The sequence below is a fragment of the Nyctibius grandis genome, chromosome W, assembly GCF_013368605.1.
Source record: "Nyctibius grandis isolate bNycGra1 chromosome W, bNycGra1.pri, whole genome shotgun sequence".
NCBI lineage: Eukaryota > Metazoa > Chordata > Aves > Nyctibiiformes > Nyctibiidae > Nyctibius > Nyctibius grandis.
The window spans coordinates 22,729,517-22,753,076 of record NC_090694.1 but is presented as its reverse complement, the minus strand read 5'-3'; the positions used below and the strand labels follow the sequence as shown (position 1 = coordinate 22,753,076).

At 43.4% G+C, this 23,560-nt stretch overlaps 1 protein-coding gene across 1 annotated transcript in view; it reads left to right on the top strand.

Annotated features, from left to right (window-relative positions):
* The window catches only part of LOC137675703 (E3 ubiquitin-protein ligase RNF38-like), a 182,768-nt gene that overhangs the window by 148,230 nt on the left and 10,978 nt on the right, over nt 1-23,560 (top strand). The window contains exons 5-10 of the mRNA XM_068421896.1: nt 8,461-8,631; nt 12,518-12,679; nt 13,824-13,930; nt 19,557-19,641; nt 21,714-21,835; nt 22,936-23,035. Coding sequence (XP_068277997.1) covers nt 8,461-8,631; nt 12,518-12,679; nt 13,824-13,930; nt 19,557-19,641; nt 21,714-21,835; nt 22,936-23,035 — 747 coding nt within the window. The remainder of the gene's footprint in view (nt 1-8,460; nt 8,632-12,517; nt 12,680-13,823; nt 13,931-19,556; nt 19,642-21,713; nt 21,836-22,935; nt 23,036-23,560) is intronic.

The following is a 23,560-nucleotide window of genomic DNA, read 5'->3' as shown; positions in this document are numbered from 1 at the left end:
ATCTGTACGCATGCACATCTCTTCCTCTGCATCTATGTGCGCTCATCTCTCTGCCTGTCTCTATCTGCGTCTGTGCATGCCCGCGATTCTCTGCCTCTCTTCCTCTGCATTTGTCTGTGCATGCACATCTGTCTCTCTCTCTCTTTGTCTGTCTCTGCATCTGTGCATGAGCCTGTCTCTCTGTCTCTCTTCTTTTGCGTCTGTGTGTGCTCCCATCTGCGTCTGTGTGTGCGCATGCATGTCTCTGTCTCTATTCCTCTGTCTGTGCATGCCCCCGTCTTTGTTTCTCTTCCTCTGTGCCTGTGTGCATGCCCGTCTGTCTGTGTGCGCGTGCATCTCTGCCTCTCTTCCTCTGCATCTGTGTGCATCTCTGTCTCTCTCTCTGCCTACCTCTGTCTCTCTCTGTGTCTGTGCATGCCCACATCTCTTCCTCAGAATCTATGTGTGCATGTGTGTGTCTCTCTCTCTGCACGTGAATGAGCACATGTATCTTCACATCTGTTTGCATGCACATCCGCCTGTCTCTATTCCTCTGCATGCACACCTTCCTGTTTCTCTTTGCGTCTGTGTGCTCCAGCCTGTGTATGTGTGTGCATCTCTCTGTCTCTCCTCTCTCTCTCACGTTTCTCTTCCTCTGTGTGCACGCACGTCTGTTTCTCTCTTCCTCTGCATCTGTGCACGTGCGTGCCTCACTGTCTCTCTCTGCCTGTCTGCGTGTGCCTGCAACTGTGTGTCCCTTCTTCTGTGTTTGTCTGCACAAGCATCTTTTGGTCGCTCTTCCTCTGCATCTGTGCATGTGCACATCTTTGTTTCTGTCTCTGCTCCTGTGTGCACATCTCTGACTCTCTTCGCCTGTGTCTCTGCGCATGCATCTCTCTCTGCGCCTGTGTGTGCACATGTCTGTCTCTCCCTGCGTGTGCGCGTGCATCTCTGTATCTGTCTTTCTCTCTTTCTCTGCATCTGTATGCCTGCATGTCTCTGTCTCTTCCTCTGCATCTCTGTTTGCACGCGCCTGTCTCTCCTTTGTGTCTGTGCGCACACATCTCTGTGTGCATGTGCATCTCTTTCCCCTCCTGTTTGCGCACCTGTCTCTCTCTCCTTTTGTGTCTGTGTGCACGTGTCTCTTTCTCACTCTGTATCTGAACGTGTGCATGTCTCTCTGCATCTCTCTTCCTCTGCAACTGCACTTGCATGACTGTCTCTCCTCCCATGTCTATGTGCGCACCCTGTGTGCATGCCTCTGTCTCTTTTTGTCTCTCTTTCTTCCTCTGCATCTTTGCTCATGCCTCTCTTCCTTTGCATCTATGCATGTGCGCACCTCTGTCTCTGCCTGTCTCTATCTCTCTGCATCTGTGCATGCCTGCGTCTATCTTCCTCCACGTTTGTCTGTGTGAGCATCTCTCGGTCACTCTTCCTCTGCATCTGTGCATGCGCGCATCTATCTGTCCGTTTTTCTCTCTCTCTCTCTGCATCTGTGTGCACGTGGATTTCTGTCTCTCCCTGTGTCTGCGTGCACGCATCTCTGTCTCTTCCTCTGTGTCTGTGCACGCACTTCTCTGTCTCTCTTTATCTGTCTCTTCCTCTGCGTTTGTCTACGCAAACGTCTGTTGGTCTCTCTTCCTCTGCATCTGTGTGCGCATGCATCTCTCTCCTCTCACCCCCTGTGTATCTCTGTGCATGTGGGTCTCTGTCTCTCTTCCTCTGCCTTTATGCACATGTGTTTGTCTGTGTGCGCATCTCTCTTCCTCCTTGTCTGTGTGCAGGCACATCTATCTGCATCTGTGTGTACACGCATCTCTTTCTCTTTCTGCATCTGTGCACGTGCTTATTTATTTGTCTCTCTTCATCTGCATCTGTATGTGCTCATGTCTCTTTCTCTCTTCCCCTCGATCTTTGTGCACCCATGTCTCTCTTTCCCTGCATGTGTGTGTGCATGTACATCTCTGCATCTGTCTTTCTGCGTGTCTCTCTTCGTGCCTGTGTGAAGGTGCCTCTCTGTCTCTCTTTCTCCGCATTGGTGTTCATGCACATCTCTCCTCATCTGTGTGCACAGGTGTCGTCCCCCCCCCATGTCTCTGCATCTGTGTGCATGCATGTCTCTCTCTCTTCCCCTGCGTCTGTGTACGTGCCTGTTTGTCTCTCTCTGTCACTCAGCATTTGTGTGCCTGCGCATCTCTCCTCCCTTGCATCTGTGTGCACGTGTCTCTCTTCCTCTGCATCTTTGTGTGCATGCACCTGTCTGGCCTCCTCTGCATCTGTCTGCACGTGCCTCTTTCTCTTCCTCTGTCTGTGCACTCCCCTCTCTCTCTCTTCCCCTCTGCATTTGCACGCACATGCCTCCCTGTGTCCATCTCCTGTCTGTCTCTCTCTTAGTCTGTCCCAGTCTCTCTCTTTCTCTGATGCCCCTTCTCTCTCTCTCATTCTACCTTTCCCTCTCTTTCTTGCTCTCTCTTCTCTGTTGTCTTCCACCCTCTTGCACTTTTGTGCACGCTCATTTTCTCTCACACTGCCTGTGCCATTCTCTCTCGATTGCGCTCTCTCTTGATCTCATTCTCTCTCACCATTTCTCCCTCACTATTTCTCTTCCTTTCTGCTCTCTTTCTCTTTTTCTTCCCTTATCCTTCTATTTATCTTTCCTTCTCTCTTCTTTCTCACTCTCACTTTCTCTCATGGTCGTGCTTTTCTCTCCCCCCACCCTTTCTTTTTCCCTCTCTCTTTCTCCCCGTCTCTTCCCCGCCTCTTGCTCTCTTTATCTCCCTCTTGCGCTTTCTTCTTCTCTCTGTCTCTCAGTCTAACAAGCTTTTGTTCACTTTCTCCCTTGCCCCCCTCGCTTTATCTCTCTCTCTCTCTCTGTCTCTCTTTGTGACATGGTCTGAAAAAGTCAGCCTGTAAAATGAAAACTTCTCAATAAACTTCTGAAAAGACTTTCTAGAATTGTAATGGTCGCTTATTTTTAGTACCAGAGATCATTGCACATTCTAGCTCTACTTAAAAATAATGTGAAATTGAAAATTATTTCAGAATATAACACTGTGGAGACTTGGTTGACATCCTCTTGTTATAATATTGGATGAGGAATACATTCTGTTTCTTCAGTATTGAACAACTGGATTAAGGCAATAGATTTGAAAGCATGAAGGACATTTAAAATATACCCTAACCTCCTGCATAACACACATCACAGAATGTTGCTCGATAATCTTTATGCAGTACCCTTAACATACATTAAAGCTATAATAATCTTTATTCTCGGCTACTATATAAACTGATGAACTGTGTTTTAATATTTCCAAAAGTACCTCCAACATGTGTTATAGAATACTATGTTATGTTGTACCTGCAAATTTATTATTTATTTCAGAGGATCATTTGAGGAAAATTAGTATTTAGATCAGATTAATCTTAAACTGTATCAGCTTGGTCATGACCACAGTAAATGAGGTTGTGACTGCACTTTTGCTATTGGAATCTGATCATAAACTATATCTCCTTACCATCTTTGCAGTCATCATGCATATTGACCATAATGTGTTTTGTGTTTTCGCATGAGAACAATATGTTTTGGGTAAGAGAGAGTACATCTGGGTCCTCTACTCTTCATTTCTTGATAAAGCTTGGTTCACTTCGGAAGTGGAGCAGCGAAGTTTAATGTTTGAAAACTGTCTCTATTAAATACCCTTGTTTACATAAGAGAACTGATGCTTATTTTTTAAAAGCTCATTTTGAGTTGCACTTTGTGTTGGGTCTGTGTGGCGTGGCTTTGGTAGCGGAGGAGGGGCTACAGAGGTGGCTCCTCTGAGAAGCTGCTAGAAGCTTCCCTGGCTCCAAGTCGAACCTGACTCAGCCAAGGCCGAGCCAATCAGCGACGGTGGTAGCGCCTCTGTGATAATATATTTAAGAGGAGAAAAAAAAACCTGCTGCGGGACCTGCAGTGGAGAGAGGAGTGGGATGTGAGAGAAACAACTATGCAGACACCAAGGTCAGTGAAGAAGGAAGGGGAGGAGGTGCGCTGGAGCAGATTCCTCTGCAGCCCGTGGTGAGATGGCAGGCTGTCCCCCTGCAGCCCATGGAGGACCACGGTGGCAGATGTCCACCTGCAGCCCATGGAGGACCTCATGATGGAGCAGGTGGCTGTGCCCTAAGGCGGCCGTGACTCCATTGGAAGCCCACGCTGGAGCAGCCTGTTCCTGAAGGACTGCACCCCATGGAAGGGACCCACACCGGAGCAGTTAGTGAAGAACTGCAGCCCGTGGGAAGGACTCACATTGGAGAAGTTCGTGGAGGACTGTCTCCCATGGGAGGGATCCCACGCTGGAGCAGTGTAAGAGCATGAGGAATCCTCCCCCTGAGGAGGAAGGAGCAGCAGAAACAACATGTGACGAACTGACCACAACCTCCATTCCCTGTCCCCCTGCACTGCTCAGGGAGAGGAAGTAGAGAAATTGGGAGCAAAGTAACTTGAGCCCAGAAGGGAGGGGTGGGGGGAAGGTGTTTTTAAGATTTGGTTTTATGTCTCATTATCCTACTCTGATTTGATTGGTAACAAATTAAATTGATTTTTTCCCCAAGTCCAGTCTGTTTTGTCCGTGACCATAATTGGTGAGTGATTCCTCCCTGTCCTTGTCTCAAGCCATGAGCCTTTCGTTATATTTTCTCCTCCCCATCCTACCAGGGGGGAGGAGTGAGTGAGAAGCCATGTGGTGCTTAGTCACTGGCTGAGCCTAATCCACGACATGCTTTCAATGGTCAGAAACATAAAAGGAACGCCTGATATGCTGGTGACTGATCAAAAAAAGCAGTTGAAAGAATGCAAATTTGGGGTCTTGTTCCTGGATGTGTAGAGCTGGAATTGAAACTGAGCACTTCCAGGAAATGAGTTTCTATTCTCCCTACCACCATCTAGATTCCTGAGAGTTCAAACTTTAGTGACTCACGGTATATTTTGGACATGTAACTTCACAGATAAGAGGTTTGCTTTTATTAGAAACTCTGTCTCTGGGTGATGCCTTCATAGGTCAGAGGAAGAGTTTTCACTCCAGAGCATAAGGCTCCCTTCAAAACATGGAAATGAGCAGAACTTTTAAGGCTAGTTATAATTCCGAATCATAGACTCATAGAATGGTGTGGGTTGGAAAGGACCTTCAAAGGTCCAACCCCACCGCCATGGGCAGGGACATCTTTCACTAGATCAGGTTGCTCAAAGCCCTGTCCAACTTGACCTTGAACACTTACAATGATGGTGCATCCACAACTTCTCTGAACAACCTGTTCCAGTATCTCACCACCTCAATCGTAAATAATGACCGTGTCACCTTTTTGGAGGAACAAGTCCTAATTCCTTTGTGTCATTTCTCAGGTGTTTCCCTGTTGGTTCCTAATGCATCAGCAGCCCCTGGCTCTTCTCTGTTACTCAAAACTCCATCCCCTTCCCCCGATAAATCTAGTTTAAAGCTCTCCTTATAAGTCTAGTCAGCTTGTTGGCGAAGACCCTCTTGCCCCACTTGGTCAGGTGAATCCCATCAGCTCCCAGCAGACCCTGCTTCTCAAAGGTAGATCTGTGATCATAGAAGCCAAAACCTCAAGTATGGCACCAGCCACACAGCCAGGCATTCACCTCTTCAATTCATCTCCTCCTTCCTGAACCCCTTCCCCTGACTGGGAGGGTAAAGAAGAACAGCACTTGTGCTCCAGATCCTTTTAACATTGCTCTGAGGGTCATATAGTCTCTTTTGACAGTTCTAAGTCGCCTCGTCGCCATATGATTAGACCCTACATGGAACAGTAGGAGCGGATGAAAATCCGTAGGGTTCGCTAGGCTCGGCAGCCTCTCAGGGACGTCACGAATGCAAGATCCTGGTAGGCAGCAGACTTCTCTAGAGAAATTGTCTGGATGGCAAATGGGTGCTTCAGTGCCTCTCAGTAAGGAATCTCCAATTACTAATATTTACGTGCTTTTCTGGTGGCACTGGTTCTAATGCAGGTGGGTGGTTGGATCAACTTTGCATGGTCAGCTTCTCCTGGATCCTGTCCATTACTCACATGCTCTTCAATCTCCAACCCCAGAGCATTGTGTCTGTTACGCAGGGGCACCTCAGGGGAAGGTTCTTCCTTCTACCCCAAGCAGAGACAAATGTCATAGAATCATAGAATCGTTTTGGTTGGAAAGAACCTTTAAGATCATCAAGTCCAACTGTTAACCTAACACTACCAAGTCCACCACTGAACCATGTCCCTAAGCACTACATCTACACATCTTTTAAAACCCTCCAGGGATGGTGACTCCACCACTTCCCTGGGCAGCCTGTTCCAACGTTTCTTAACCCTTTCGGTATCCAGTCTCCTTCATCTCGTGAGTTACTTGTGTCAGTTAGCTCCAGGTTGAATTCAGACTTACCTTCATAGAATCACAGAATCATAGAATAGTTTGGGTTGGAAGGGACCTTTAAAGGTCATCTAGTCCAAACCCCCTGCAATGAGCAGGGACGTCTTCAACTAGATCAGGTTGCTCAGAGCCCCGTCCAACCTGACCTTGAATGTTTCCAGGGATGGGGCATCTACCATGTCTCTGGGCAACCTGTTCCAGTGTCTCACCACCCTCATCATAAAAAATATCTTCCTTATATCTGGTCTGAATTGACCTTCTTTTCGTTTAAAACCATTACCCCTTGTCCTATCGCAACAAGCCCTACTAATAAGTCTGTCCCCATCTTCCTGATAAGCCCCCTTTAAGTATTGAAAGGCTGCAATAAGGTCTCCCCGGAGCCTTCTCTTCTCCAGGCTGAACAGCCCCAACTCTCTCAGCCTTTCCTAATAGGAGAGGTGTTCCAGCACTCTGGTCATTTTTGTGGCCCTCCTCTGGACGTGCTCCAACAGGTCCATGTCTTTCCTATACTGAGGACTCCAGAGCTGACCGCGGCATTCCAGGTGGGGTCTCACCAGAGTGGAGTAGAGGGGCAGAATCACCTCCCTCGATCTGCTGGCCATGCTTCTTTGTATGCAGCCCAGGATACGGTTGGCTTTCTGGGCTGCAAGCACACATTGCCAGCTCACGTCTAGCTTTTCATCCATCAGTACCTCCAAGTCCTTCTCCACAGGGCTGCTCTCAATCCCTTCATCCCCCAGCCTGTATTGATACCAGGGGTTGCCCTGACCCAGGTGCAGGACCTTGCACTTGGCCTTGTTGAATCTCATGAGGTTCACATGGGCCCACTTCTCGAGCTTGTCCAGGTCCCTCTGGATGCCATCCCGTCCCTCAGGCAGGTCAACTGCACCACTCAGCTTGGTGTCGTCTGCAAACTTGCTGAGGGTGCACTTGATTCCACTCTCTCTGTCATTGATGAAGATATTAAACAGTACTGGTCTCAATATGGACCCCTGAGGGACACCACTCATCATTGATCTCCATTCATTGAGCCGTTGACCACTACTCTCTGGATGCGACCATACAGACAATTCCTTATCCACCGAACAGTCCATCCATCAAATCCATATCTCTCCAATTCAGAGAGAAGGATGTTGTGGGGGACCATGTCAAAGGCCTTACAGAAGTCCAGGTAGATGACATCCGTAGCTCTTCCCTTGTCCACTGATGTAGTCACTCCACTTACCTTCCCCTTGTACAGTCTTAAGGCAGAGCTGTCGCTCAGCCTGGGACAGTGCACAATACCACACATCAATCTCTTGCTGGCATTCCCAGATACTGCGCTGCCTGTTGGGCTCCTCTTGTTACATAGCTACTTGTCCGAAGAGTTCTTCCAGCTGGGCACACTTGTGCAGCTATGACATCCACCGCTGCCTTCAGGTGCTAGGGGGACTTCCAGATGCTGGAGCTCCATGCGGAGGAGGTCTGGACAGCTATATCGATCCTTGTGAGGTCTGTTTGGGGGCAGATGTCCGCATAGGTAGGCTGTAGTGCTTCTATTTGGGTTACAGCCACAGCCTTGCAGTTGCAGCAGATTGACACCATTTTCTTTCAGCAGATCACCTCCAAGTCCCAGGATGGAGGAGAAAGGGACAGCAGGTACCAGCAAGAGGGGAAGGAAGAGAAGGGGCCCAACTTCAGACAACAGAGTTGTTTAGGGCACAATCTGACATTTAGGAGTCCTTCAGTTCCAGCTAGTGCTTGTTTTCTTGGCATGTGTCTGTAAATGTAATATATGGGAAGAATAGACGCTATTATGGTAAGTAAAGCTGCTCCTGCCTTGGGAGTCTGTGCCTGATAATGCAGAGTGAACACCCCCAACTCCTATTGACTTCATCTGAAGTAAAAGGCCCTTTGCACCTTGCAAGTGTAGCTGATAGCATCACACTTTTAGACCCTGTTCTGTACTAGAATCACTGTTCATTGAGTTTCTGAATGAATTATTGTGTGGGTTGTGTTTGTAAGCTAAGGGTAAGTGGACTGCTTTCTTTTAATAATCTCCTTTTGCTCTAGATGTAAAAATGTTCATTTTCTTTCAGATGCTTCAGGCGTGCTCAGTCCAACATCTACCAGTACCATATGCAACGTTCCCACCCCTGATTTCTAACGACCCATTCTTTTTGCATCCTCCTCATCTCTCTCCGCATCACCCGTCTCACCTGCCACCTCCAGGGCAATTTGCTCCCTTCCAAGCACAGCAGTCACGTTCAGTAAGTAATGCTTCTTATCCCCTCTCCTAAAATATTTGGGGGTCGATAAGCAAATAATGCTCTTGTCCTTCTAATAACATTCTGGTTGAGAGAACAAAGGGATCTGATTTAGAGTAAGTAATAGGGTTTTGTAGTAGTGCTACCTGAGCAAGACTTAGTCTGAAGAAAAAAAAAGTATTGTTTTGAAATTCATTTTGATTCTCTTAAGATTTCCTCAGCTGTTGCCCACTCTGTTTCCTTGGAGGCCTGTACTCCTGTCAGTCTGACATAAGTTTGCTTCACATACTGCTTCTGCAGGTGGTCGTCTTTGAGAAAGTAAAAGAGAATATAGAGACCTAAGTGTAGTGCTGCAGTGGTCTCAGAGAAAAACTTTGTAGAGAGACCAGAAAGCACAAAGCATTATTCCTATTGCATGCTTCTACCACATTAATTCACAGTTTATTTAAAGTGACCACTGTATACCCCCCCCCCCCCCGAACACTAGTGTGAAAAGTATTACTTAAACCTTCTACGGCCTACTGGAACCTCTTTTCTTCCCTACTTATGGAAATTATTGACTCTTTTCACTTAAACAAACTTGGCTGAAAAGTTAATGCCTTCATAATAGGGCTTATGCAAACATGAGAGAAGATGCTATTTTGGACACGAGGGAAAAAATTGCATTTTGTAATTTCTACTTACTAATCTTCTGCCAGAGGTTAGTAATTTACACTTACTAATCTTCTGCCAGGCACCTTTGTGCTTGTTTCTTTGGAGCTCTACCAATATTTCATTAATACAGAAATACAAAATAATTTCAGTATTGCTAACAAATACTACTCAGATTGTTTTGAGTAGTAACAAATACTGCTGTGTTAAATGTCAGGTGTTGGCACTATTGTAATAATTTCATTATAGTCATGGGGGAACGGTTCTGCAGTTTTCTCTGGTAATCAGGATGTCTTCCCTCAGAAAACGTCAGGGCTTCTTTCTTAACTTAGGTTGCTAATTTAGCTTCAGGAATAGGCTCCCTTGTTAACTTTTAGCTCTGTTCGATAGCTTGATTTTTTGCTGTCAAGTCTTGCTAGAAGAATTATTGCCTTAAAAATGCTGACTATTTAAAGTTTGTTCAGTAGAATGGGGAAACGATTTTTCCTTTTCCTTTGCTTCCACAAGATGACTTTCATATCTGACTAATTTGAAGCATGTGGTATTCAGTACTGGGAAAAGAAGGGTGAATTAGTGAAATAGCAGAGTTAAGGTTTTCCTGAAAAATGAGACCAAAATGAGATGAGATTTGAATTGATCTTTCCTAATAGAAAAAGTATAACTTCAAGATAATGTATCTACCCTAAACATGGCAGTAGATTATTTATAAGTATAAATCATGGTGTTCATAATGAAGATTTTTGCTTCACAGGGAAATGCTGAGTTGTTTTTGTAAGAAACTTCTTAATTCTTCATACATCAGTGTGCCTTCAATTATTCCTTATGGTAGTGAAGTAGAACTATTTTCTTCAGTTTGAGAACATGTCTCTATTAAGGAAGTCAGTTGCTGCCTTATATATGCAGTCTGATGAAAGGGATCACAGGATCAGAGGATAATTCAGATTGGAAGACACCTCAGGAGGTCTCTAGTTCAACCTTCTGTTCGAAACAGGGTCAGCTACAAGGTCAAGTGAGGGTGCTCAGGGCTTTTTCCAGTTGGGTCTTGAAAACCTCCAAGGATGGAGACTACACAAACTCTCTAGGCTCCTGTTCCACTGCTTGACTGTCCTCATGGTGAAAAAGCTTCTCTTTGTATTTAGCTGGAACCTCTTTTGTTTTGACTTATGCCCATTGTCTCTTGTCCTTCCACCATGGACCACTGTAAAGAGCCTGGCTCTATCTTCTTGATCAAATCTCTGCAGGTATTGGAAGGCCACTGTTAGGTGTCCTTCCCTCCTCCCCCAAGCCTTTTCTTCTCCTGGCAGAAAAAGCCCAGTTCCCTCAAGCTCTGCTAATAGGACAAATGCTCCAGTTCCCTGACCATCTTGGTGGCCCTCCTTTGAGCATGTTCCACTTTAACAATTTCTTTTTTTTTTTTTTTTTTTATTTGGGTGCCCAAAACTGGATGTAGTATTCTACATGAGGTCTAACAAGTGTTGAGTAGAAGGTGGATAATCACTTCACTCAATGTACTATGCTATGCTACTGTTTGTTAATACAGCCCAAGATACTGCTAGCCCTTTTTGCTGCCAGGGCACACTGTTGGCTCATGTTCTGCTTGCTGTCTACCGAGGGCCCCAGGGCCTTTTCAGCAGAGCTGCTTCACAGCCAGTCATTCCCCAGCCTATATTGTTGCCAGGGGTTCTTCCTTCCCAGGTGCAGGACTTGGCATTTGTCCTTGTTGAATATCATAAGGTTCCTGTTGGCCCATTTCTCCAGCCTGCCCACGTCCTGCTGTATGGCAGCTCTACCTTCCAGTGTATGGACTGTTCTCCGCAATTTGATATCAGCTGTAGACTTCATGAGCAAGTACTCTGTCTCTTCCAGGTGACTGATAATGCCGTTAAATAGGATAGGTCCCTGCGGTATACCACTTGTTACCAGCATCTTGGTAGAGTATGACCCATTAACCACTGTGATCTAAGCCTGATCATCCAACCATTTTTTATCCATCTGGTTGTCCACCCATCCAGACTGTAACATCCAAACTTGGTTACAAGAATATTGTGGGAGATGATAGTGTCAAAAGCCTTGCTAAAGTTGAAGTAAATGACATCCACTGCTCTCCCCTCATCCACAAATCCAGTCACCTTATCATACTAGACAATCTGGTTGATCCAGCATGATTTTCCCTTGGTATAGCCATGCTGACTGTTCCCTCTTCCATGTGCCCAGAAATATGTTCCAAGAGGACTCACTCCATGATTTTCCCAGGGACTGAAGTAAGGTCGACTGGCCTGTAGTTTCCCAGATTGTCCTTTTGGCCTTTTTTGTTGATGAATGCAATGTTTGCCTTTCTCCAGTTGTCTGGGATCTCCCCTTGATCTCCACAACCTTTTAAAGACGATAGAGAGCAGCCTTGCAAGGACATCAGCCAGTTCTCTCAGCACCCTTGGATGTAGTCCATCTGGTCCCATGGACTTGTATGGGTCAAGTTCTCTCAAGTAATCAATCCCTGACTCAATCCTCATCCACTGCTAGTAGTTCTTCTCCTCCAGATTCTGCTCCCTGCCCAAGCGGCACAAGAGGGAGGAGGGGTGGGGGGTTATGGTCAGTATATAGCAGTCATTCTCTGCTGCACCTTCCTTTTCACACCTTTCCTCTGCTCCGGCGTGGGTTCTTCACGGGTTGCAGTCCGTCAGGAAAATCTGCTCTAGTGTGGGTTCTTCCATGGGCTGCAGTCCTATCAGGAAAATCTGCTCTGTCATGGGTTCTCAATGGGCCACAGTTCCTTTGGGAAATATCAATCTGTTCTAGAGTGGGTCCTCCACAGGCTGCAGGGAATATCTGATCTGGTGCCATGGAGCACCTCCTCCTCATCCTTCTCCTTCTCTGACTTTGGTATTCCCTCTGCTGTTTCTCACTCTTTTTTGTTCCCTCCTACTCTCCATCCAGCTTTTTTTTTTCCCCTTTCTTAAATAGTTTTTCACAGAGACCACCAACACTGCTGATTGGCTCAGCTTTGGCCTGCAGTGGGTCCATTGCCAAGCCAGCTGGAACCAGATGTGTCTGGCACAAGGCAGCCCCGTACCTCTTCCCACAGAGGCCACCCCTGCAGCCCCCCCGCCACTACTAAAATCTTGCCACATATACCCAGTACAACTCCATAAAATTTGGAGTTGTGGTTTTTTTTGGTATTAAAAAATAAATTAGAAAAACTTGTTTTCTATTAATACAACAAACCCTGTGTTTCTTTTAGCCACTTCAAAGGATAGAGAATGAAGTAGAACTGCTTGGAGAGCATCTTCCTATAGGAAGTTTTACCTACCCTCCATCAACTCATCCACCAACATTGACTTCCTCAGCTCCTATCCAGTTCTTAACCCATGATCCTTTACACCAAGAGGTTTCATTTGGATTTGTAAGTATTGCTTTTTGTACTACATCATCATGTGTGCTGAGTTCAAGTTCTTGATCTTTGCTCTAAGTTATAACCATTTTATTGAAAAATGGCATTTTTGCAATTGAATTTCATCAGTGGCTGCAGCTGTGGAAAGTCAGGGTGGTTGGTTTTTACGGTTAGACTTACTTCATATAGTCTGAGGGCTCAAACTTTGAAGAATGAAAACATGCTAACAAAATCTTTGAGTGAACATTTTTCATAAAAGTATATGTCTCAAGGCCTCTGAATATCATTTCAGTAGTTGTGTGTGAATTTTGGTTCTAAAAATCTGCTAACATTTTTTTTCACTATTGAGTATTTTTAGAAAAATACAATTTATGTCTAAGTTACAATTCTTTACCTGCTCCCATTTTAGTAGACAGTGCAAGATGTTTTAAACAGTCATACTGAGGACTTAGGTAAGTAAACTAAAGAGCTTTGCATGCAAATCAAAACAGGAAAAGTCTTTTTCTCCTATGGGAAGAATGTGTTGAAGATGTAAAATTGGATGTCTCTTTAGGCGCTATATCTGTATGCAGTTGAAAGGTTACAGCCTCTCCTCCCAAAAGTGAGTGTAATTGAGCCCAACTCTGAATGTGATTTCTTTATTTAATAATTTTAAACCTTGCTCTTTATTTAAAGTGGTTTTGCTGTGGAGCATCCTGGCAGTGCCCCCTAATGGATATTTGGCTTATACCAGCAAAAGAACTATATATATGCTGTTTAAAACTCTCATTCCTACCCAATCAGCTGCACAAGCCAGTGCATTGCACCAGGTCGAAAGCCCTCAGCTTTTGGTTTGCAGCATGTTCACCAATTCAAGTCCTGCCTGTCCAAATCAGCCTGTATATAGGCTAAGCCTTACAAAATGCTTATTAGCTAGCTTACAAGGGTTTCTGGCTAGCATTGTTACTTTTTTCCTGCAGGATAGTATAATTGTATAGTACTGATGAGATTTGTTGGTCAAAACAATTGTTTGAAAAGGCTGGTATTTTTTGGCTTGGACAGGGCTGGATTTTTTTGGATAATGCCTTATTTAAAATGTATTTCAACTTTTACTTTTCATTTAATTTCATTATTAAATAAGACAAGAAAATATTGACGTTTTTCTTCCTTTTTACAGCCTTACCCACCTTTTATGCCTCGAAGACTCACAGGGCGCAGTAGATATCGATCACAGCAACCAATACCACCACACTCGTACCATCCCAGCCTATTACCCTATGTGCTGTAAGTCCAAAGCACATTGTACTCATAGACTACTAAATAACTCTGTAAGCTAGTTGATCCCCTCAATGTTTTTTTATGTTTGGGCTCTACCACAGGGTACAGACAGTTCAGACAATCCCAAGGAATAAGAAAACTTGTAGTTATATTTAAAGTTTCCAGTCTATTTGAACAGCATACATACCTGAGCAAGGAAAAACCAAGTACAAGTGAACAGTTTTATGATAATGTAGTTTTGGGATTTGCTATGCCTCTTCTTTCTGTTGAAATCTCCTTGAAGATGTTCAATATAGAATGGTTACACTTGATTCTTGGATAATAGTTATGAGTTATATCCATGGTTACGTCCTAAAGTCTACTTATGTAGCATAAAGATCTAACAGTCCTTACAAAAAAAAAAAAACAACAAACCAGTCAAATCAATTTACTCTTAATTAATTACTGAAACATAATGAGGGGAGCTCTCAAGAGGCTGAGAGCGCTGGGTCTGTTCAGCTTGGAGAAGAGAAGACTGAGAGGGGATCTTATCAACACTTACAAATACCTTAGGGGTGGGTGTCAAGAGGAGGGAGACAGACTCTTCTCAGTGGTGCCCAGTGACAGGACAAGGGGCAATGGGCACAAGCTGAAACATGGGAAGTTCCATCTGAATATGAGGAGGAACTTTACTTTGAGGGTGGCAGAGCACTGGAACAGGCTGCCCAGGGAGGTTGTGGAGTCTCCTTCTCTGGAGATATTCAAAACCCGCCTGGATGCAACCCTGTGCAACATGCTCTAGGTGAACCTGCTTTGGCAGGGGGTTGGACTAGATGATCTCCAGAGGTCCCTTCCAACCCTTAACCATTCTGTGATTCTGTGAGCCTTCTGGATGTGGGTGTGGTTTTCGGTTTGGGGGGTTTTCTTTCTTCTGAACTGATAATCGGTTACAGCTTTTGAACTACTGCACCTGATTAACCATTTCTGGAAGAGAAGGGATGGGAGAAGTAACATTAAGGGATTATCAGTAACCTTTTAAAGTAGATCCCATCTGCTTTAGTTTAGATATGTGACATGGAATTTATTGTTCTTTGTAGGTTCTGTTTTTGAAATTAACACAAAATGCTTAGAAAATGAGGATTTATTTTAAAGGTGTCATTGACAGGGAGATAATCCAACTTTGTCATTTGTTGTTTTGCCACAACATCTATAGTTTCTGACTCTGCAGTTTGACTTGCATCAAAATAGCACCAGGATATATGATTCAGTGAAGTTGTTAAACTTTTCATTGTGCATTCTCACAAACTCTGCTCTGATGTTATAGCTGCTTGCCTGTCTACTCAGGGACAGTGTGTCACAATCATTCCTGATTAGTTTAATTAGATGACATTTATAGTGCTGTGGATTTTTTATTTCTATGGTTGTGCATTAAACTTTGACCCATATTACTATGTTGGCATGGAGATGCTTTTTTAACTTAAAAGAAAAAACAGAAAAATGGCACGCTCTTGACTTTATATCTGAAGAGGTTCTTCTCTGGCCAAATCCATGTTATATGGGAATGTATAGTTGTGTCTGCTGTCAATGTGGAAGTTGGCCCAGTACAATATTGTAATTTTCTTTGTTATGTGTATTATTGAAAAGGAGGCTGAGGGGCAACCTCATTGCTCTCTACAACTTCCTGAGGAGGGGAAGTGGAGAGGGAGGTGCTGATCTCCTCTCCCTGGTATCCACTGACAGGACACATGGGAATGGTTCAAAGCTGCATCAGGGGAGGTTCAGACTTGACATTAGGAAGCATTTCTTTACCGAGAGAGTGGTCAAACACTGGAACAGGCTTCCTAGAGAGGTGATCGATGCCCCAAGCCTGTCAGCGTTTAAGAGGCATTTGGACAATGCCCTTAATAATATGCTTTAACTTTTGGCCAGCCCTGAAGTGGTCAGGCAGTTGGACTAGATGATCATTATAGGTCCCTTCCAACTGAACTATTCTATTCTATTCTATTCTATCCTATTCAAGTGCTTGAATGCTTTTGTATTGGGGAGCTAAGTGAACTTGGGTTATTTATCTTTGTTGATATTCTATCTATCTATTTAAATTATTAAATTAGTCAAATTTAAAACCAGAAACTCTGTTCAATATTAATATTAACTCTGTGATGCAGGATATCAAGAGATTAATTTCTGTAATAACTGTGAGCCTTACTGTAAGTATGAGTTGTCATAGCAATATACATGCAATTTAAAAATGCAATACAACAATCAGTATCAAAAAGTGGCGCAATTAGCTTTCCTTTGACTCCTTTACTTTGAATTTTAATTCTTAATTTCGAATTTAACCTTTTTACTGATTCTTAGAGTTTGTTGCTTTAAGAAGGTGTCCTGGTTTCACTGGGGTTTGGTTTCAGTTTGTGGCCAGCCATGGTGATCAAGGCCCTTAGGAGTTAAATCCAGGGCACCTGACCCAGGCTGGCCCACAGGTGTATTCTATATCATTGACATCAAGCTCACTATAAAAGAGAGGGTTTGCTGAGAAGAACTGGGTTTTGTTTGTTTTTTTTTTTTTCCCCCTGCTCTCTTTGCCTATAATTTCTTTGTCCTTGTTTGTTGTTGTGATTTCTGGAGCATCTTGCCAGTGATTTGTGGATGAGTATATTTTTGTCTGTTTTGTGTTGTCATTTATATTTATTTTCTTCATTTCATTAAATCTGGTTCACTTAATCCCATGAGTCTCCCTCTCTTTTTCCCAATTCCCTTCCTCATTTGGGGAAGGGACATTGGGTGAGAGAAAAACTGCTATTGTTTAGCCCTGGGTGCAGGCTAAATGAAGACAGTTTATTTGGTGCCCAATGTGGGGCCCTGAGCAACAACAGGCTTTTGAGCAAATTAAACAAGAGAGAGTCCATGCAGTGGCCCTTGGACCAGTCTGGATGGGACCAGAAGTAAAGAATGTCCTCTATACCGCAGCTGGGGAGAATGGTCCTACCTGGAGCCTCTGGCAAAAGGCACTAGGGGAGACTTGAGGTCAACCCCTGGGGTTTTGGAGCCGGGGATACAGAGGATCAGAGGACCATTATACTCCAATAGAAAAAGAGATACTCGCAGCTTATGAAGGAGTTTGAGCTGCTTCAGAAGTAATTGGTACTGAGGCACAGCTCCTCCCGGCACCCAGATTGCCAGTGTTGAACTGGATGTTTAAAGGAGAGACCCCCTCTACACATCATGCAACTGATGCTATGTGGAGTAAGTGGGTTGCATTGATTACCCAGCGGGCCTGAATAGGGAACCTTAATTGCCCAGGAATTCTGGAAGTAATCATGGACTGGCCTGAAAGCAAAGATTTTTGGAATGGTGCCAGAGGAGGAGTTCATGTGTGCTGAAGAGGCCCCACCATACAATAGACTATCTGAGAATGAGAAGCAGCATGCCTTGTTCACTGATGGATCTTGTCATATTGTAGGCAAGCGGTGATAGTGAAAGGCTGCTGTGTGGAGTCCTACATGAGAATGGCAGAAGCAGCTGAGGGAGATGGTGAGTCGAGTCAGTGTGCAGAAGTAAAAGCCATCCAGCTGGCTCTAGACATTGCTGAGTGAGAAAAGTGGCCAGTACTCTACCTGTATACTGACTCATGGATGGTAGCAAATGCCCTGTGGGGATGGCCAGAGCACTGGAAGAAAAACAACTGGCAGCGCAGGGGCAAACCCATCTGGGCAGCTGGATTATGGCAGGATATTGCTACCTGATGAGAGAAGCTGGTTGTGAAGGTACGTCATGTAGATGCTCACGTACCCAAGAGCAGAGCCACTGAGGAACATCAGAACAACCAGCATGTGGATCAAGCTGCTAAGATCAAAGTATCTCAAGTAGACCTGGACTGGCAGCATAAAGGTGAATTATTTTTAGCTCGGTGGGCCCATAATACATCGGGCCATCGAGGCAGAGATGCAACATACAGATGGGCCCGTGACTGAGGGGGTGGATTTGACCATGGACACCATCGCACAGGTCATCCACGAATGTGAAACATGTGCTGCAATTAAACAAGCCAAACAGCTGAAACCCCTGTGGTATGGAGGACGATGGCTAAAATATAAGTATGGAGAGGCCTGGCAGATTGATTACATCTCGCTTCCACGAACCTGCCAAGGCAAGTGCTATGTGCTCACAATGGTGGAAGCAAGTACCGGCTGGTTGGAAACATACCCTGTGCCTCATGCCACTGCCCGTAACGCTATTGTGGGTCTTGAAAAGCAGATTTTGTGGCTACGTGGCACTCCGGAAAGAATAGAATCAGACAATGGGACTCATTTCTGAAATAGCCTCATAGTCACCTGGGCTAAAGAGCATGGTATTGAATGCATATTTCACATCCCCTACCATGCACCAGCCGCCGGGAAAGTGGAACGATGTAATGGGCTGTTGAAGATGACACTGAAAGAAATGGGTGATGGGACTTTCAAAAATTGGGATGAACACTTAGCAAAGGCTACCTGGTTAGTTAATACCAGGGGATCTATCAATGGGGCTGGTCCTGCTCAATCCGAGCTGTTGTGCACTGTAGAGGGGGATAAAGTCCCTGTGGTTCATACAAGAAATATGTTGGGGAAAACAGTTTGGATTACTCCTGCCTTGAGCAAAGGCAAACCCACTGGTGGAATTGCTTTGGCTCAAGGACCTGGTTGCACATGGTGGATGATGCAGGAGGATGGGGAAGTTAAATGTGTACCCCAAGGAGATTTGATTCTGGGTGAGAATAGCAAAGAACTGTATGATGCTAAGTGTCATTCGTTATAGTAGGAATCACCACAGACCCTGAACATGGGCTGCAGCAGATACATGCGCTGCAAGATCAAGATGCAATACACCATCCCGCTGTGCCCAACTTCAACAGTCCATAACACCATATGGAGGCCTGGTCCTGAGCTACTGAGTGGATCCCATACCAATATTTTTTCCTGCCCTGAGAAATATTATGAGAAATGGAACCCATGTATTCGGACTGCATTGATTCAATGGACTGGAGAGAGTATCTGTGTAGATGTGTATTTATGTTGAGGGATGGGGAAAAATGGTAGTGACTTGATGTAAATGATATAGAATAAGGGGTGGAATCCTGTCCTGGTTTCATTGGGATTTGGTTTCAGTTTGTGGTCAGCCATGGTGATCAAGGCCCTTAGCAGTTAAATCTGGGGCAGCTGACCCAGGCTGTCCCACAGGTGTATTCTATATCATTGACATCAAGCTCACAATAAAAGAGAGGGTTTGCTGGGAAGAGTTGAGGGCTTTTTCCTGTTCTCTTTGCATATAATTGCTTTGCCTTTGTTTGTTGTTGTGGTGGTGATTCCTGGAGCAACTTACCAGTGATTTGTAGAAGAGTATATTTTTGTCTGTTTTGTGTTGTCATTTATATTTATTTTCTTCATTTCATTAAATCTGGTTTACTTAATCCCATGAGTCTCCCTCTCTTTTTCCCAATTCCCTTCCTCATTTGGGGAAAGGGACACTGGGTGAGAGAAAAACTGCTATTGTTGAGCCCTGGGTGCGGGCTAAACAAAGACAGAAGGATCAATAACATATCTCTACCTCTGCCATATGTTTGCATGCTTTCCTTCAGGAAGATGTTGAGTCTTACTGTTCTTTGTTCTTCTGGTAGATCAGTGCTTCCAGTGCCACCTACAGTTGGACCAGCTTTCAGTTTTGAATTGGATGTGGAAGATGGAGAGGTGGAAAACTATGAGGTTGGTGTGTGAAGTACATATTCATGAGGAGCAGAGGTTAATTCAATAGATGAACTTAAATGGTCTTTTGCTTTTCAAAGACGGAAATGGAATTAAATAAATGTAATGTTTATGAAGGCAGAATCTAGAAACATTTTTTTTATACTAGTTTCTAACACTGGATGTTAGAAACACTCTTATTTTGTATCTATTGCCTTTCCCCAGAAACTATCCTTTTAGTTTAGCGATGGTTAAATTCCCCAACTTTCCATTCTAGATGTGACTCTTCTTTTTGCATTTTGCTTGATTTTTAAATGTCGAGCATAAATATCCTATTCTTTTGAATATGCTATAACTTAGTGCTTTTTATGTGCCTTGCTAACTTTACAGATTAGTGTAAACATTATAGGATGAATTCAGGTAAATATGATGTTGGCAAGAATCCCTTAATGTATATTTTTTCTTGACAATAAATCTTGAGTACAGCAAATCACATATTTTGAAATAAAATGTCAGTGGTGTCTTAGATAATTGAGGGCTCATCCCAACTCTTGTCCTTGCTGCTTCTCAGGCTGTTGGATTCCCATCAGATTCTGTTCAGAAAAACCTCAGCTGCTGCCTACCCATCCTCATGTATCTATTTCTCCTTGCTTCTGCTCAGAGCTGTGTATTTACGCAGTCGCATAGCGTTTACAGTGTAATGACAAGCTCTCCTATAATGCTTCTTGTGCTAGTTAAAAGAAGCATCATATTGTAGCTGACATGTTGGGCTCCAGGTTTTGGGCTATTTGAGTATCTGTACTCTTTGCATCTTTCATCAGATCTCTTAACTTCTGTGCTTCAGTTCTCTATTAAGTTCTGGAGCCCCTCGTGAGGGAGCAGGAATAATTTACATGAGAAGCACTTACGTACAGTGTTCTACCTATATGCATGAGTACAAAATTTAATCAGAAAGTGTCTCTATTCAGTTTGATGTCATGCCATTGTTTCCAAAGGTTCAGCATAAAATCTCCATGTCTTAATTCAGCTGTCCCAAGAAGTGGAATGGGAGTCAAAAGTTGTCCCTTTAAACTCTTGACTGCATAGAGCTAGGCTCATTGCATATTCCTAGAAAGCAAGTTTATCAACGTTTTCTTCTCACTACCCACACTATTGTGTGGGGGATGGGGGTTCACTTTCAAAGCAAAACATGTATCAAGCTGTATCCTGGGCTGCATCAAAAGAAGTGTGGCCAGCAGGTCAAGGGATGTGATTCTGCCCCTCTGCTCTGCTCTTGTGAGACCCCACCTGGAGTACTGTGTCCAGCTCTGGGGCCCCCAATGTAAGAAGGACATGGACCTGTTGGAATGAGTCCAGAGGAGGGCCACAAAGATGATCAGAGGGCTGGAGCACCTCTCCTATGAAGAGAGGCTGAGAGAGTTGGGGTTGTTCAGCCTGGAGAAGAGAAGGCTCCGGGGAGACCTTATAGCAGCCTTCCAGTACCTGAAGGGGGCCTACAGGAAAGCAGGAGAGGGACTTTTTACAAGGGCATGTAGCGATAGGACGAGGGGTAACAGTTTTAAACTGAAAGAGGGTAGATTTAGATTAGATATGAGGAAGAAATTCTTTCCTGTGAGGGTAGTGAGATGCTGGAACAGGTTGCCCAGAGAAGTTGTGGCTGCCCCCTCCCTGGCAGTGTTCAAGGCCAGGTTGGATGGGGCTTTGAGCAACCTGGTCTAGTGGAAAGGTATCCCTGCCCATGGCAGGGGGGTTGGAACTAGATGATCTTTAAGGTCCCTTTCAACCCAAACCATTCTATGATTCTATGAATACAACTGCAGGAGTGGTTAACACTTAGGTCATGGAAATTTAGAAATCCCAAAGATACTATCTTATGCAGTTTAGAAAGATTCATCAATGATCAAACTTTGAAAGACATCTTTCCATAGCGCTTGCAGTTGTAGAGAGAGAGAAGCAAGGCTAAACGTATCTTGATGGAGAGGTGGGTTTTGCTACCTGGTGGGATAGCGACATGGCAGAAGAAATCACTTCTGTTAGAGCTGGAGCTTGTTTGAGCAATGAATGTTAAAAAGTCCAAATTCCTTGTTTCATAGGCACTGCTGAATTTGGCAGAACGTCTAGGAGAAGCCAAACCTCGAGGACTGACAAAGGCAGACATTGAACAGCTTCCATCTTACAGGTTCAATCCAAGCAATCATCAATCAGAACAGACATTGTAAGTGCATCTATCTCAAATTTACATACTTTACGTGTGTTTCCATTCCTTTAGGCTGCAGCCTCAACTAGGCAAATACTGTAACACAAGTGCTCTAAAAGCACTCAAATAAAAAAAGATAAATTTTCTTCAACCATTTTTCAAATCAGATATCATTTATCTTGGCTTTAAAATTCTGCATAGTCTAACTTCAGTTAGATGTTCAAATTTAGTTATTCAGTATTTTTAAAAAGTTTTCCAAATTTTTGCTTGGCATACTAGATATTAAATGGCCATCATCAACTTGGAATTCAGCCTATATTGAAATATTATCCAATTACTAAAATTTAAAGTGCTCCTGGAAGAGCTTTTAACAGTCTTTGCAGTTTACAGTTATATTTTCTGTTTGAAAGATCTACATAACAGAGAAATGAGCTATAGGTGGGAGGCAGTGAAAGTGATATACAGTGCTGTCAAATGTTTGAAATTGAACAGTAGAGTTTTTTTCTCTGATCTTCCACTTAGAGCAAACTTCAATGTTATTTTTAACATAGTAGGGAATAAGAAAAATAAAAGTACCGAAGAACTTAAGTTGATGATGCCCCTGGGGAAGAAATGTGTTTAAAAAACATGTACAACAGAATATAGATGTAATTTAAGGAGAAATTTTTCATAGTAAAAATGTGTGTGATCTTTAATCAATTATGGCTTTGAGAAATACTCAAAGCAAGTTTTCTGTTTTTTATTTTAATATAGCTAAAATTAAAGTTAAAACTGAAAGAAATATGCTATAGGGTTTGCACTACCTGTTTATATCAGCAACTCCAGTATTTTGAATTATGGTAATACAATCTATTTACTGCTTGGGCCAGTGAACTCTCATGGGTATGAGTTTGAGCCCTTGTCTGCTTTGGGATTTGAAACCATGGTGAACAAAACAAAAGCAATTCTCATTTTACACTGGTCCACTAGAGGTCTATACCCACAAAAGTTTGATCACTGTAGATACTCCAGTGGTTTTAAAAAAAACCTTTTGCAGACACACCTTATAAGCTGCCTATAGAATATAAATTGTTATTAAATGGGAAAGTTTATAGATATTTGCTGTCTTTTTTTTTTAGGTGTGTAGTGTGTATGTGTGACTTTGAGGCAAGGCAGCTGCTTAGAGTCTTACCCTGTAACCACGAGTTTCATGCCAAGTGTGTTGATAAATGGCTTAAGGTAAATAAAATGTGTTGGATGTAATTTATAATGTCCTAGTTTGTAGTTTCATTTTTCTTTTTAGTTTTCTACTGCATTTCATCTCTTGTTTCTCATTTTTGATATATAGGCTCTGAAGTAACAAAAAAAAGGCACAAGCTGAATTTATCTTTTTGTTGCCTCCTTACAGTATAGAAATATTATTTTTTAGCAATTAACAAAAGATATTTCTTTGTAATAATAATTGGAATAGGGTCATTTTAAAAGGAATATGAGGAGAATGATCTTCACTGGTAGAAAGTGCTCCTATAAGAATCCCTCCTATCACTATGAATTTGAATTCTTAGGACAAATGAAAAAGTATCTATTTTTATAAGTATAAGGCATGGTTGAGAGATATTTTAAAAAAAAAAAATTTAAAAAATTCTATTCAGATTTACTTTAATCTGTCTGTAGTCTGTGTTGCAATATCAAATATTCAACAGTCCTATGTGAAAGAAGCATGTCAAACATTTCCTAGAGAATTACAGATGCAATCTTATGTGA